The following is a 14,842-nucleotide window of genomic DNA, read 5'->3' as shown; positions in this document are numbered from 1 at the left end:
ACCCTCCACTGCATGATTTTTTTAATTGGGATGAAAAAATTGAAAGACGTCAGTTTTTGTGTTTTATTTAAGGGAAAAACATTTTAAAAAATTAAAACAACAATTTTATCAAATGAGATAAAATGTGTAGAATAGTAAGAAAACACATTCTTGGTTTACTATATACCAGATTTGTTAACTGTATCAAATGTGATACACTATGCAGCGAAGGGTTAAAATATAATAAATGTAACCATACAAAAAATATAAATTCTTTTCCCTTCTACAACATTTTTGTGCATAAAGACGTATTAATCGCTGTAACTGTAAAGAAAATGGTACGGCAAGGGGTTAAACATATTTATCCATATTCTGATGGTGGATCAGAATCCCGAGCAAGGGTCAGTCTCTCCGAAAACGCAGTCAAGGGCGTGTCCATTAAGCTCACCCCTGGAGCGATGTAGTTCGACTGCACTTCAGGGTTCAACCAGAGCAAGGTCAATCAAAATAATCCGAACAAGCGTGGCTTGGGTAAAGACAGCGGGTTGGTATCGGGGTAAAAATCGTTTCCAGTTTCACCGGTCGTATCTACGAGCTTCCCTTTTGTTGGGGGTGTGGGACCACCCCCGATTCGGTTCGTTTGTGTATGTCAACAACGCGGCAGGAAGCTGGCCGTGGCAGTGATCCGTCGGTTTCGCGATCCGCCCCCGCAACGACAATCTGAAACCGTTTGCACCCCCCGATCAACCACGTCGCTTTGCCCCGAGAATTGCTCGTCGAAGGGTGAACGGCAGGGGAAAAAAACCGAAAAAGAGATAGGACAAGAGAGAGAGAGAGATAGATAGAGAGCAAAAAAGAGAAAGAGGGGAGAGAGAAGAAGAAAGGGGTGCACTGTACGCGGCGGTGCACACGGATGAGAGGGAATTAGCATTTTATTTGTGCCCCGCGCGCTGCGATCGATATTCACGGACAGGTTCGTCTTCGTTTTCCGCTGGAACCTTCCGAGCCGACACATTGTTCGCGAATCCAAGATGGCGGACAACCCCGACACCTCTGCCGCCAACGACTCCCTTCCACCGACCCTCTACCCCATTCGCTATCTCTCTCCCTCTCTCGTTCCCCGTCTCGTTTTCCGTCTCGTTCCCTCTGTCGCCCGCCTAATGCAATTTAGCCGACGACGACGGCCACCATGGAAGGGGTAGACAGCGAGATAAAGCTCGAGGGAAAGAGACGGGGGTGAGATCGCGGGGGTTGAACGAGGAAGACCGCTAATTATTTCACCCAGGACACCCCGTAGCTCGATCTTCCAGTGCCTGGTATCCCGGCGTCGATTGCCACCAACCCCCTGCAACCCCCTGCAACCCCCTTCGGATTTTCGATTAAATCGTTCGGAAGCGGGAACGAGCCGCGGATCCAAGCCCCAGTTGCTCCGATTTCGTCGCCCGAAAATTATAGGATCGGCTGGATCCTGATCGGCGACCTCGGCTAACCGAAACTGGGCTTATTCGATCTCCCTAGATGTACGAGGGTCGATCAATAAGTACCCGTGTTAGGAATGCAAACGCAAGTTTTTCAGAAACTTTTTTGTTTTATTTTTCAACATGATCTCCTTTTTGGAGGATACACGTTTCCCAATGTCCCTGCCATTTTTTAAACTCTCCAAAAAATACGATTTGTCAAATTCTTTAAAATATGCTTCTGTCTCGACGATGATCTCCTCGTTTCGGCCGAAATTTTTCCCCACGAATCAGGTTTTCATGTTGGAGAACAGAAAAAAGTCGCAGAATGAGTGAGTGAAAACACCAAATGCGTTTAATACAAATGGCTGTCAAATCAAAACTAACTAATTAATCAGTATGAAATTTTGTATGGCGTCGTTTAAGTGATGAGAGTATACTATACTAATGCCAACTTCTCTCGACAACGCCGCGCCGCCCGTCTTCAAACACGGCTAATGGGTAAACTTTACTTTACCGTACTCAAAATCAGTACCTTCCTCCTACGAATTATGATGTATTTGGTATGTAATTCAGTCGATTTGTATCTACTACTATTAATAAGTTTCGATCCTCTAGAATCAATAGTTGAGGAACTATGGTCGCTTAAAAGTTGAGCATTTTTGACAGGTAAGGGCGCCGCCATATTGGTTTGTAGTGACGACCGCGAGCCGCTTACCTTGCCGCCCCCCGCCCCACATCCCTCGACCGAATCCTAACCAACTCAGTAAGCGGCGTGCGACCGTCACTACAAACCAATATGGCGACGCCCTTATCTGTCAAAAAACTGGAAATATGCTCAACTTTAAGCAACCATAGCTCCTCAACCATTGATCCTAGAGGTTCGAAACTTCGATCTGCATCCGCGCCGGGTACAAATCTACTGGATTACATACCAAATGCATACATCATAATTCGTAGGAGAAAAGCACAAAATTCAAGTCCGGTAAAGTAAAGAGTAGCCCGGGTAATTATTGATCTACCCTCGTACAAGACGAATTTCTTTATTGTGGAATTAATATATAAACAGCTGCCAATCGAATAGCAAACAAATCCGTGTCACCGCAAGACTGGTAGCGACTCGGCGGTAACCGGTTTCTATCGACGCGCCTAGCAATCCACAGACAACAGAAGACAAATAAGACCGCAAACCGGAAGTGACTGACAGGAGCCTTCGGAAACCGCAAAAGTCAAGGAATAATTTACAGAACACAAAGAGAGATGTAGAGGAGGAGTCCGGGCAGAGTTCAGGTCTCGAGCAACAGAGTCTTTTTCCCTCGTAGTTTGAGGAGGCTTTTGACGCGCGAAGGACATCGTTGTCTCCTTAAACAGAATGCTCTGCAACGCGTTTTTCTTTTATTACCAGACGTACCAGTGGCTCTTCAGACGGCCGCAAGGACGTGCTAGATGTAGAAGCTACTGCCGAAGGACGTATGCACAGAAACCAGAAGGAAAAGGACCAACACGAGCTCGGCTTTTCAAGCTTTCTCAATGGAAATTCTCTCTCTCTTTCTCTCTCTCTCTCTCTCGCTCGCTCTCGGAAACTTCCGTTTCATCGGTGACGCGTTTTTCGACTCGAACCACTGATTCGCGGAACTCGGAGTACAGGATGTTTCTGCACACTGCGGAATCGTTCCGCCAGCTCTCACCGTGCACAGAATAAATTGATAATGTTCAGTTTTGCGGTTTCTGATTTCATTTCAAAGGCTCTCCCAATGTATCATAATTTGCACTGGCAGCTCAAGCTACTTCTACATTTATTTCAATCCTCATTTACAGTTATATTGAATATAAATTCCTCTCCTGCTTCGAGTCATTTGATATTAAGATTTCAGGTCACGTTCATTAATTCTATTTGTTCCAGGACCCCTATCACATTTTTACAGCTACTCCAGAGTCCCGAACATTTCCTCCCGGTCTCTCCCCGAGTCCCATAATCCCCCGGCAACTCCGCACTTCCGGATAATAAAGCGAAGACATCAGCGTTGACGTGAAATAAAAAAACTTTCGGACAATTTCGGACGAGTGCCGACGTAAGGATCCGGTGATAAGAAAACGCAATGACCGTTTCCTTCGAGCACGAGGGTTGCGGGGAGTCGGGATAAAACCGTAGTCGTTGAAAATGGCGCGGGGGATCGATCGAGCGATGAATATAAATTGAAACGGCGAAAAAGCGGAATTGCATTCTATCACGAAGACGTTGCGTCGACACAGGTGCCGGTACACGTGTGCACCGGTTGTCTCGAACGAGGATCGATAGCAGAACCGCCACGAAGATATCGAATGCTCGTCGAATACGTCGCGATAGAAATCAGCTAACGTTTGCCCCGTAACGATGCGCACGTTTTATTATTTATTTCTTGGGCGATGATAAACGCTGGCGTCCGCCAATTACCCCTATCGATCGATACCGCGTTTAGAATGCCAGGCAATTGTCTCGTCGCGAAAAAAGAGCCTATCCCACCCCTTCACCCCTTCCAATCATTCGGGGGAGGCATCATCGTGATTGACGAGCCGGTGAGAGGTGACGTGAACACTATCATTTCCCTCCCGAAACCCTGCGGGGCCCCTCCGCAACGCGATAGTTACCAACTATTTAAAGTATGCTACTCACCACGGGGAGAGAGAACCGTGAAAAAATTATTTATTGCCGTTTGTTTCGCGGTGATTCCCGTCCAAGTACCGTTTTTACTTCGGAGCCGGTGCTCCTTCGAGCGATCACGGAAATCAACGGTTACGCTTCCCGGAGAGATGGCGAGTGTGAAAAATTTTCGCTTCGTATAAACATTTTTACAGTTTCATATTTTTCGAAATGAAGCTCTGGTGCACGATCCGTTTATTGTGACGAGTTTTTCTGATATTTTGCTTCGCAGGGAGAATTTTTGCTTAATTTTACTCTTTGGCTAACTGTTATCAAGGCAACCTAAATGTATGAATAATTTTAAAAAAGTTAATTCTTTGGTTAACTCTTATCATGGCAACCTAAATATATGAATAATTATAAAAATGCAATATTTAGGATTTTATAAAGTATTTCCTTTAATGTTACGAGTATTTGTAGTGGGTTGCTTTGCAGGGAGCTTTTTTGCATAATATTATTCATTTGCTAATCAACCTAAATAGTATATTGATCATTTAAAAAAATGTAATGCTTAGGATTCTATAAAGTATTTCTACATTTGATCCAATTTGGAAACTACGACACCCCGGTATAAACGATCATACTGTTCGTCGAAAACAGCTATTAATCTATCAGATAACACAACAAATAACACAATGCATACACCGATTAGTATGCATTATTCTGCGCTATTATACAGTGCTCGTTATCACCAGATCGCAGACTTTATGAACTTCCGGTATACGGGAAACAATGTCCAATCCAAACATTGATAAATATTTATTCCTCGTTTAGCATAATAAATCTATTAACCCTCGGAGCAGATTTCTCCACGATCCGTTAAAAGAACGGAATTCGCGTTAAAGTCTGCGATTATTGTGTGCAATACTTGTAAACATAGAAAAGGGAAATGTTTAAAACAAGACACAGATAAACATTTTTTTAAAAATGCGAGAAAATGGAACGCGAGCGCGGTAAGCGTGGCGTGAGGACAAACAGCTCGCGGGGACCGGAAGTGCTCGGCGTCGAAGCCGGAAACGCATCGGGAGGCGGGGAATATCGATGGCTCGGGCTCCGTTGAAATTTCTCGCATGGTTTCGTCACGAATGAATTTTCTTTGGCAGTCGGCAGAGTTCGAGAACTGACATTAAGCAAAGCTGCGGTATTGATCGAACCGCGGCGCGCCTGTGCGCTCTCCTGCACCGCCATGTTTAAAATGCTCGTGGCCTGCAACCGCGATCCACAGTGTTGCATTCCTGCATCGAACGATATCTCATCGGAAACGTTGTTGGTGCGCGTTTCACCGATTTATCCGCGGCCATATGTCCGTCCGATACCTGGCAGCCTCTCTCGAATATTTTCGCGCACGCGAAAACTTTCCTGCAAGCACTTCCTGTCGCGAGGACTTCCGGAAGCACGATCGTTCTACGAAACGAAGTATTATTCGTCTTAGTTCGCGCGCAATGCCCCGAGATATTTAGCTAAATCGAAATTTATGTCCGAATCCGAAGTTCCCAAGTCGAGCTTGAAACCTACGCCCGGGATTTTTGTTTTAGTATTCTCCGTGCTTCGGCGGGCTTTATAAATGCATGGTTCGTGGCCGAGTGGAAGAAGTGTGCTGTTTTTTTACGAGCTGTTAGGGTTGCGCGATTCTTGTTGACCCGGAAAGTGACTGTTTCATTTTGTAGGATGCAAGACGATAGGTTCAATCTATGATAATATAATAAACAGGCTGCACGATATTTTCGTGGAAGAAGTGTGCTCTTTCTTTACGAGCTGTTAGGGTTGCGCGATTTTTACTGACCCGGAAATTTGTGAATGTATCATTTTGTATTGGGTTGTCCCAAAAGTTCGTTTCGTTGTCGATTAATGTGCTCAGTGCTAATTCAAAGTAGTTTTTAAGGAAACCAATGGCACGATGCCATTGTATGCCGATGTTATCTAACAATATGGAATGTGCACGTAGTGAAAGAAACTTTTGGGACAACCTCTATGTAGAATGGAAGATGATAGGTTCAATCTATGATAATATAATGAACAGGCCGAAAGATATTTTCGTTCGCAGGATATTCTGTCCACTCGTAGTTTCTATTTTTCGAGCGGGTGGCGCGCGATTGGCCGCTCGGGGGGCCATTTTGCATGCGCGTTACCGCGTTTCCGGGATTAGAGGAACGTGGCGGATAAGTGGCTCGGCCGAGGGCGCTCCAGAAAGAAGAGTGGTCGTCGAAACGGAAGAAAGATGGAGATGAGAGCAGTGTAAAAAAAGCGTCGAGTGAAAAAAAATAAAAACAGGAATTAAATTCCGGCCGAAGCTGGGAAAACGAGAGCCACGCGGATCGTAAACAACAATGCACCGAGGAGAAAAAAGATGCATCATTTTCTTCCTTAAATCGAGAGACAACGACGTTCTTTTTAAATAAAACACGTAAAAATACAAAATGCCCCTAAAAAGTCAGTTGGAACCAGTGAGATGAAAATCTTACAAAAATAGATGAAGGATAAAATTGCCGCATTATTCTGTTCTATCTCGGTTCTTTCTAAATAGAAAGTTTAAAGCTGTGTTCGGAAAATATAAAAGCGTTCGTCACCGGAGATTCACGGCAGTCTCTAAAATAAGAAGCAGTGGCAATATTTAAATTGAGTTCATTTGATTTAGCAGTTTCCGGGAAACGGGAGCTCTTTGCGGCTGCAACAATTGTAAAATAAATCCGGCACCCGTTATTTTTACGGGCTCAGAATTCAACGGCGGAACGATACGCGGGTTATTGTTTGTTTTACTGGATATTTTACGAAGAAGACCGTAACCATCCCTGGAACACGTATCAAGCCGGCGAAAGGGATGGAAGTATTACGGCTCCCGGAAAAGAATAAACCATTCATCCGTTTTATCGCCTTATATTTCGCGGTCCCTCGATTCTTTCAGATCGTCGACATTCGGCGGCGTTTCGAATATTCGCAGACTTCACGATCCAATTTATTGTCGTTTTGAAGAGACAAGGGGAAAAAGAAAGGAACTATATATTTTGATCCCCTCCCGCCCCGACCATCTTTACCTCTCATTTTACTATGTGCGAGGAACACTGAATGTAAATTTATGAACCGGCTTTTAGGTGCTCGACGTACTTTTTATTCCATCCTGGTGCTAGAAGCATAATAAACTGGAAAATAACGTCCTTTCATCTTCGTTTAAATTGATACTTGGATAAATATCCTCTTGCTTATATAAGAAGAAATAGAATGAATGTATTAATTGACGCATTTATACTGGACGCCACAAGATTTATATATTCCGACCGTCATTCTGACGAAAGTAAAATCTAGAGTCAATTTAAAGAACATAATAAATTCAAAGGAAAAAAACGGCGGCGGCGTTTTCGGATGCAAAAATCCAGGTTGCTCGGACGATAAATAATTGAACGGGGAGGGGGTAAAGATACGTTGAAAAATATCTGCAAGATTTACGTCGGAATCCGTAGTGTAGCAACTTCGCCATCAAAGTCAATGAGAAAGTGGGCTAATAAATCTCGCAAGAGAAAAATTCTTTCTCCGCCCCTAAAAACTCGCGGGGAAAGAACAGCATAAAAATGGTTCGCCGGTTTTATTCATCCTCGCCAAGAAGAACTAGAATAGCTTGAATATTCTTCAAGAAGAAGTCTCGCAGAAATTGCCTTTCCACCCTCCACCCGTGCAGCGGCCAAAGACGAAAAAATACAGGGGCCGGAGAAAAACGAGGAGGCATAAAACTTATGATCTTTCTTACATCGATCGCGCACAATGTGGACCAGGTCGCAGGAAAATGGGTTTCGAGTTACTTCGTAAGAGATAGTATGCGTAGACGCGCGTGTGAGCCGTCCGTATTTTTCTTTCATAATGCTGTCGTATGTTGCACGAAACTACCCCTGGTGAAACGAAAATTCGTTGAGCACTCCGACGATGGTTTAATAATTATTTAACCTATTAGGTGTCGTTCGGAACGTAATTTTGTAATTTAGCCTCATTTTAAATCGCAATTTAGGACATCATTTAGTGCCGTTTAGTTATAACTAGACTGTGGATCTGTATGCAAAATAAATCATTTGTGGGAAGCAGGAGTCAAATAAAAATTCACTTCATCCCTCAATAATGTCTTTTACATTGAAAACAACACCATTGTTAAATTTTTCTAACATTTCATTGTTCTACATTTCACCTAGCTAATTTCTTCATAAATGCATAAAGATCCGCAGTCCAGTTATAACATTTTACTATTTTTTTTTTGGAGGGAGAGGATTAAAACAGTAGACATTTAATTCATGGATCAGGCAGACTGGAGGGTTAACAGGAATAATGAACTGTTTAGAAATCCCGTTTGGCAACTTACCCTGGTTGCACCTTTGCCTCGTCCCCTCCCTCTTTCTCGAAATGCACCCTCGCCCGTCTGCAGGTGGTACAGGTGCTGAAACAGAAATGAGAAACAGTACGATTAAAATGATGTTTCGGTTTGGTTAAATGGTTGTAGAGGATCGCGGTCGATTCTGCCGACGGGCATTCGGATCGTTATCGTGACCGGCGACGGACTATCGTAAAATCAAGGCAACCGTATCACCTCAATTGACCTCGTTAAGCCCAATAGAGGCGCTAATAAAACTATAACCTTCCAGGGCCAGCTGGTATTAGATTAGATTCCCGCGACGACGGAACACAGCTTCCAGCTACGTATCCACCGAAGGAACACTTCGCCGCTTATTACTAGGCCGCGGGTATATGCATATGTGTACGCGCGAATTCATGTGCGAATTCGTAGCTTCGGGGACCGCTTTATGAAACCGTCTCGTCACGCTACTTCGACATATTGCCGCTGTAAGCGTTTTAACCTCCTCGGTAATTACTGATCGCAAATAATCGCCTTCGTGCACCGCCATTTCCAGGAAAAGAAACACTGTGCACCGGGAACTTGCAAATTAACCCCTTGCCTTACGATTTATTTTACGGTTTCAGTGATTAGAACTTTTTTGTAGATCGTAATTCCCTAAAAAAGGAGGAAATTGTTATAAATTGTATACCTATATGTTCAACCATAGCTGTATATTAACGAAACCAAAATAGAACTTCATTTCAGAATCTGTTCAGAATCTTCATCACGAGCAGAGTTGTGTAGAATTACAATTGAATTACTCCAGGAATTATAATTACAAAGTAATTGAATTACATTGTAATTCAGTTATATTGTAATTTATAATTCTGATCTTCATTCAATTAAATTACAATGTAATACGTAATTGCAATTGGAGTACAATTATAAAATACATGGTGGGGGTGTACTGACATCAAGGGGACTAGAAATATTCGAGAAAAATTGTCGTATTTGTTCGTTTGGTGGAATCGCAGCTTTAGAATATTGTACTAGGCAAAGATGAGTTTCGCATCGTGGCGGGCCGCGGGCGATACACTTCGATCGTTCACCGTGGGCAATTAACGGAGAGCTCGCGGGGCTAATTAGAACAGGGAAATTACACGGTGACGGTGAGAAACCCGGCCGTTTAACGTTTTTTACACGACACGTTCGAAATTGAACTTTGTGAATATTGCTTCGGTGGTATTGGAGTCGGGGATGGGAATCGTTCGACTCCGATGAAAAAGAATACGTTGTCTCGATTTCAAAATTCGATCTGTGGGAACAGAAATATGCTGAAAAACAGAGTAAGATTAAGAGTTAGATCAAGGCTTTACTGTAAGAAATGCTTGTGGACATTGTTGGCAAAAGAGTATTTCTTATTTTGCGTAAAGGTTTTACTAAAAAATTAAATGGCAAGGTAGTCAAGGGAGAGCTTGTGGACATCGTTGGCAAAAGGAATTGTTTAAATTCCATTTAAAGTTAAAAAAACATTAAACAGCTAGAAATAATAAATTTATCAATAATTGTCACGGCGATCGATATCGATCGATATTCGATGGGGTGGGGAGAGTCAATGCGCACGTGCCGCCTGAGCTCGGCGAGAGCGCTCAGGCTCAGTCAGTTAGACGGGCCGGGGATTCCGGCAGGAGCGGTCGTGCTCCGGAACCAGCAAGACCAGGAGGACCAGGGACTAACCAGGGATCATCTAGAACTACCCTGCCCTACCCTGGCCTTCCTTCAATAATCTGGGGGAAGACCAGAAGGAATAATGAATTCGTTTTGACTCCCTTTCCGGGTCTCTTGTGCAGCAACCTCCTCGTGGTGAGACCTGGGCAATCGATATTATCCTCTACTTGTAAGAACTTCTAGTGTCTTACAAGTAGTGGATAATGTCGAGCTAATAGCGGCACACTTCGATTTTTCGTTAATATTGTATACTAGAAATTGTAAATGAATATCTATGGTTATTTCAAACCTATTCCCTTCCATAACATTTTCCAATGTAACCTTTCCTCAGAACAAAATGTATTATTCAAGCTGGTTCACTTCGCGCGTGAACACTCTCATACATTCTCTGGTTCTAATTAGGTAGAGAGCGGGGAACCACCAAACTAGTATCTCGTCGGCGGAGGAACTTTTAGCGATGTTGGTATTTCAGTTGGTTGGCAGTTCTAGTGGAAAATGTGTTTTCCACGATCGGTAAGGTCCTGCACACATTTTTCATCAAATACAATTGAATATTTTACGATTGGATAAATACGTAAATGACTTTAGAGTATTGTCTTTTATGGTATCAGAATGTTTAAGATACATTAAAACAATTTGACTAGGATTAAAAAAGATAATGAAAGGCCACTGTTCCTTGTCGACAGTCGCTCAAAGTAGAGCCCTGCTTTACCACCTGGAACGAAGAATTACTATACTTTCTAACTAGGTTCGATAGATGGCGCATGCTGTGACGGAAGAGAGTTTTTACCGACGCGTCGCGGGAAAATCGAATCATAGAATTTTAGTTATAAGTAGACTGCGAACGTTTAAGCAATTTTCAATTTTTGTAGACAAATTTTAAGAAGATGATACCAAATAAAATTCTATTTTCATTGGTAATAACATTTGTAGATCCATAATCAAGAAAAATCGTTACTAAATTCTGTTCAATTCAATACTCCAGCATTTTTCCAATATTTTTATAAGCCTTAAATGTATAAAGATCCACAATTATAAGCATAATATAAAAGTTTTACAGTTGCTGACCAATTTTTCACATTTCTCTCATAGTTTATGCATTAATACGTCAAACATTCGCACAGTCTTCTACACGTCAACACTTCTTTGTTTTATAATTGATATTATTTTCCCTGCAGTGCAATTTTTGTTTTTATCGTTAGCAATGTTGTATGGTTATATTGTTCATTAAATGGCAGTCAGCTTTAAAAAATTGTTTCGAAGGAAAGGATCGCTCAATATTTACAATAGCATTTACAATACCATTTTTTAAGTAAATCTTACATCATTGGAAAGACTAATGAAAAACTTGCAAATTAATTTCCATCTCTGTTCTACCTTACAAAATCTATATTGAACTATATTATACTGTTAACACTCGCATGCACTCCAGATTCACCCTAAAAATCCAATGTATAATTAGACAATAATTTTAGGACTACTTCGGTGGCTATTCTACTACTATTAAAAATCTATGTTGACAAATCCACCCCTGCAACACTGTTATAACCCACGTCCTCCTCCACAAGATCGGTTGGAAAAATTGTGGATAGTATCTGGACAAGCATGAAACCGCACGAAACCGGAAATTCGTGGTGTCCCGGTAACGAGGGTCGAAGAAGCGAGCGAGAGAGAGAGAGAGAGAGAGAGAGAGAGAGAGAGAGAGAGAGAGCGAACCGGTCCCGTGGTTGTCCGCGCAAAGAGAGAAATTTCTTTGCATCGTCGATTAATTACGCCCTCATTGCCGCCCCAAGTACCATGGGGGTCCGTCGTTCGTCGATGCGCATCGCCGATATTGACATTTGCCTTGCGTGCACGCACCTCCTTCTACCTTGTCCCTCTTTAACCGGCTTCTCCTGTTTACCGAGAAACCGCGATATTTACGCGAGAACAGCGCGCGACCGGATGGGGAGAAAGCAGGAGAGAGAAAGAGAGAGAGAGGGAGGGCGACTACGAACAAGAACGACAGAGAGAAAGAGCGATAGAAGTGAGGGAGAGAAAAGGGGGATGAGGGAGAAACCCGAAGGTGCAACTCTCGAGATAAAGTGTGGGGACCAAGAGAGAGAGGGAGAGAAAGCGCGGTAGAGGAGAAAGGGAGGAAAACCTGTGGAAAGAGGAAAAACGCGGGAAGAGAAGAAAAGCAACGTCGAATCGAAGAGAGTGAGCAGCGATGATGCTCGAGGGAGAAGAGGGGTGGTGAAGAACGGGGCAGGAGGAGGAAATCAGGGTGAAAAGCGGGAGAGAGTGAAAGAGAGATGGAATTAAGGGGACACACCCCTATCTTTCGAGCGTACGCTTATCGAATGCACCGACAACTACGCTTTTCCTCGTTCGCTCACCAAGACGGTTCTGTCATGCGAGGCAGCCAGGTAGGTTGGTAGGTAAGCTAGGTAGGTTGGTGGGAATGCGCGTACAAGGGAATTAGACCATAATCGTCCACGCGTGTGCCGCGCGAAGGGGACGTTTTCCGCCTGCCTCGGACCTCGATGTTCACTCGCGCGGGGATCACATCTCTCTCCTCCAACCTTCTCTGCCACCAACCACGCGTTTATCGCGTTTCTTTCTCCACTTCATCCGAATCGACTGGCATCACCTCCGATGACGTTGCTTTTTCTGCAGTCCGGCTCGCGAACCACTCTTCCCGATCTTCATCCCCTTCCGTTTTCGGCATTGGTGGGCTTCGCGATTAGAATATTAACACTTCACCTACCGAAAGCCTATTAATAGGATTTTCAATAATTATGCTGCACCAAGAGAAAGCATAGAAATTTTCTTTTACATTACAATCTGAAATGAACCTGTTAGATGACATTGTTGAGGATGACTTGTTAATTCACAATGAAAATTGCTGTCGCTGTCGAAGTATCAATAATCACCGGTCGGTAATGTGTTCAGCTTTTCGGCTAGATAACGAAGCTGACTGACTTTATTCGGAAGTATTGATGTGCATCGATCAAAAAATAGTTCACCTTTATTTCAAGAAAAGCAAGAGCGCCTACTTCGAGCTACCACCATGAAATTAAAATGTTTAATTCTTATTCTGTATATTATTTGTATTGTATACTTTCAATAATTGACATCGTTAATTATATACTGTGGGCAATACCTATGAAACGATGAAAAATTTTTCGCGATTTATCGGAATGTTTCGAAAACGATTTTCTTGTTGGTTCGAATAAAATGTGAAAAGGACCACGTCCCCTTGGTATATCGAAGATTAATGAACGATGTGGGGTTAATTGTTTAAACGTGCGTTAAGACGTCTTGTGAGGCATCGCGCGCGCGTCTTGCGTCAGAAGATCGCGAAAGTGACGCGTTTCTATTAAAATTACACGTTATCTCCGCGATATTACGGAAGGATGCGTAACGCATTCATCTCATCACTCCAATAAGCTAATTATAACGCTGTCAAACACGCGCTTTCTCGTGCATCCGTCCCGTTAACTTCTAAGGAAAAGCATCGAACCGGTGTCGAACGATACGTGGGAGGGGAGCGAACTAGTGGATCTTGAGGGGTATATCTTCGATAATGTCGCGCACGGTAAAAGTCCCTCCTTTCTTCGTCCTGTTCGCCACAAAGGGGAGAAAGTGTCGCGGAACGTCACGGGAATTAAAATCTTCTTCGCCTTTGTTGAAGAGGAGCGAAAAAATGAGGGAAATAATGGGAGGAAGAAATCACGGTTTAGATTCAACTTCTCCAATCGAAACTGTACATTGATCATCTCAGAAATAAATACTACATACGCTTAGATCATTGTAACAATGAAAGACAGAAATCACTGATCGCGTCATTTTCATTTTTCATTCGCTGTTTGTCACCGAAATATAACAAAATATGAGAAGAATAAATCACACGGTTTAGATTCAACTTCTCAAATCGAAACTGTACATGGATCACCTCAGAAATAGATACACACATACACTTAGATTGTAGAAAATCACTGATCGCGTCATTTTCATGTTTCTTTCGCTGTCTAACACCAAAATGTAAGAAAATGTAAAAAGACGGGGGAAAAATGGGAGGAAGAAATCACGGTTTAGATTCAACTTCTCAAATCAACTCTGTACATTGATCGCCTCAGAAATAGATGCAACATACACTGAGACCATTGTAACAATCAAAGACAGAAGTAAAAAATCACTGATAGCGTCATTTTCATTTTTCATTCGCTGTCTGTCGAGCATAATTCAGAATACCGTCAAGTATAATTCAGTTGGGAAGTTCTTGTGATTAACGTAGAAACGAGAGGATCGTCATCTGCGTTCTAGATCGGCAATTAGAAGCACGCGCGTCCTCGGGCCAGCTGTCACCGATTCCGATGATAAGCTAATTAAAATATTTCGTAAGTACATTTCCTTATACCTCTCTCGCGTTCTGTGGCCGACAGATGCACGGTTTTCGATAAGAAACACGTTCGGCCGAGAAATGATTTAACGTGAGTTTCCTACGCACGCGTTCTTTGTTTCCTCGGGTATCGATCTTCTGGATCTCGGTCCTTTCAGATCAAGGGACGAAATTATACCTTTCAAGCGGAGATATTAAGTCCTTAAGTGGTCCGAGCAAGGTGACGATTGGGACGAATGAAAGAATAAAGGGAAAGACCTCATTCATTTTTTTTCGATGCCACTTGTTTCTTTCTTTCGGAA

At 42.9% G+C, this 14,842-nt stretch overlaps 1 protein-coding gene across 4 annotated transcripts in view; it reads right to left on the bottom strand.

Annotated features, from left to right (window-relative positions):
- Positions 1-14,842, bottom strand: part of Tet (tet methylcytosine dioxygenase-like) — a 156,139-nt gene that overhangs the window by 66,482 nt on the left and 74,815 nt on the right. For all 4 annotated transcript variants that reach the window (XM_076422151.1, XM_076422150.1, XM_076422152.1 and 1 more), the window contains exon 3: positions 8,456-8,530. In XM_076422151.1, coding sequence (XP_076278266.1) covers positions 8,456-8,530 — 75 coding nt within the window. The remainder of the gene's footprint in view (positions 1-8,455; positions 8,531-14,842) is intronic.

Source organism: Lasioglossum baleicum, chromosome 4 (assembly GCF_051020765.1).
Source record: "Lasioglossum baleicum chromosome 4, iyLasBale1, whole genome shotgun sequence".
In the NCBI taxonomy this organism is placed as follows: domain Eukaryota; kingdom Metazoa; phylum Arthropoda; class Insecta; order Hymenoptera; family Halictidae; genus Lasioglossum; species Lasioglossum baleicum.
Note: the sequence above shows the minus strand (reverse complement) of the source record. Positions and strands in the feature narration are given on the sequence as shown.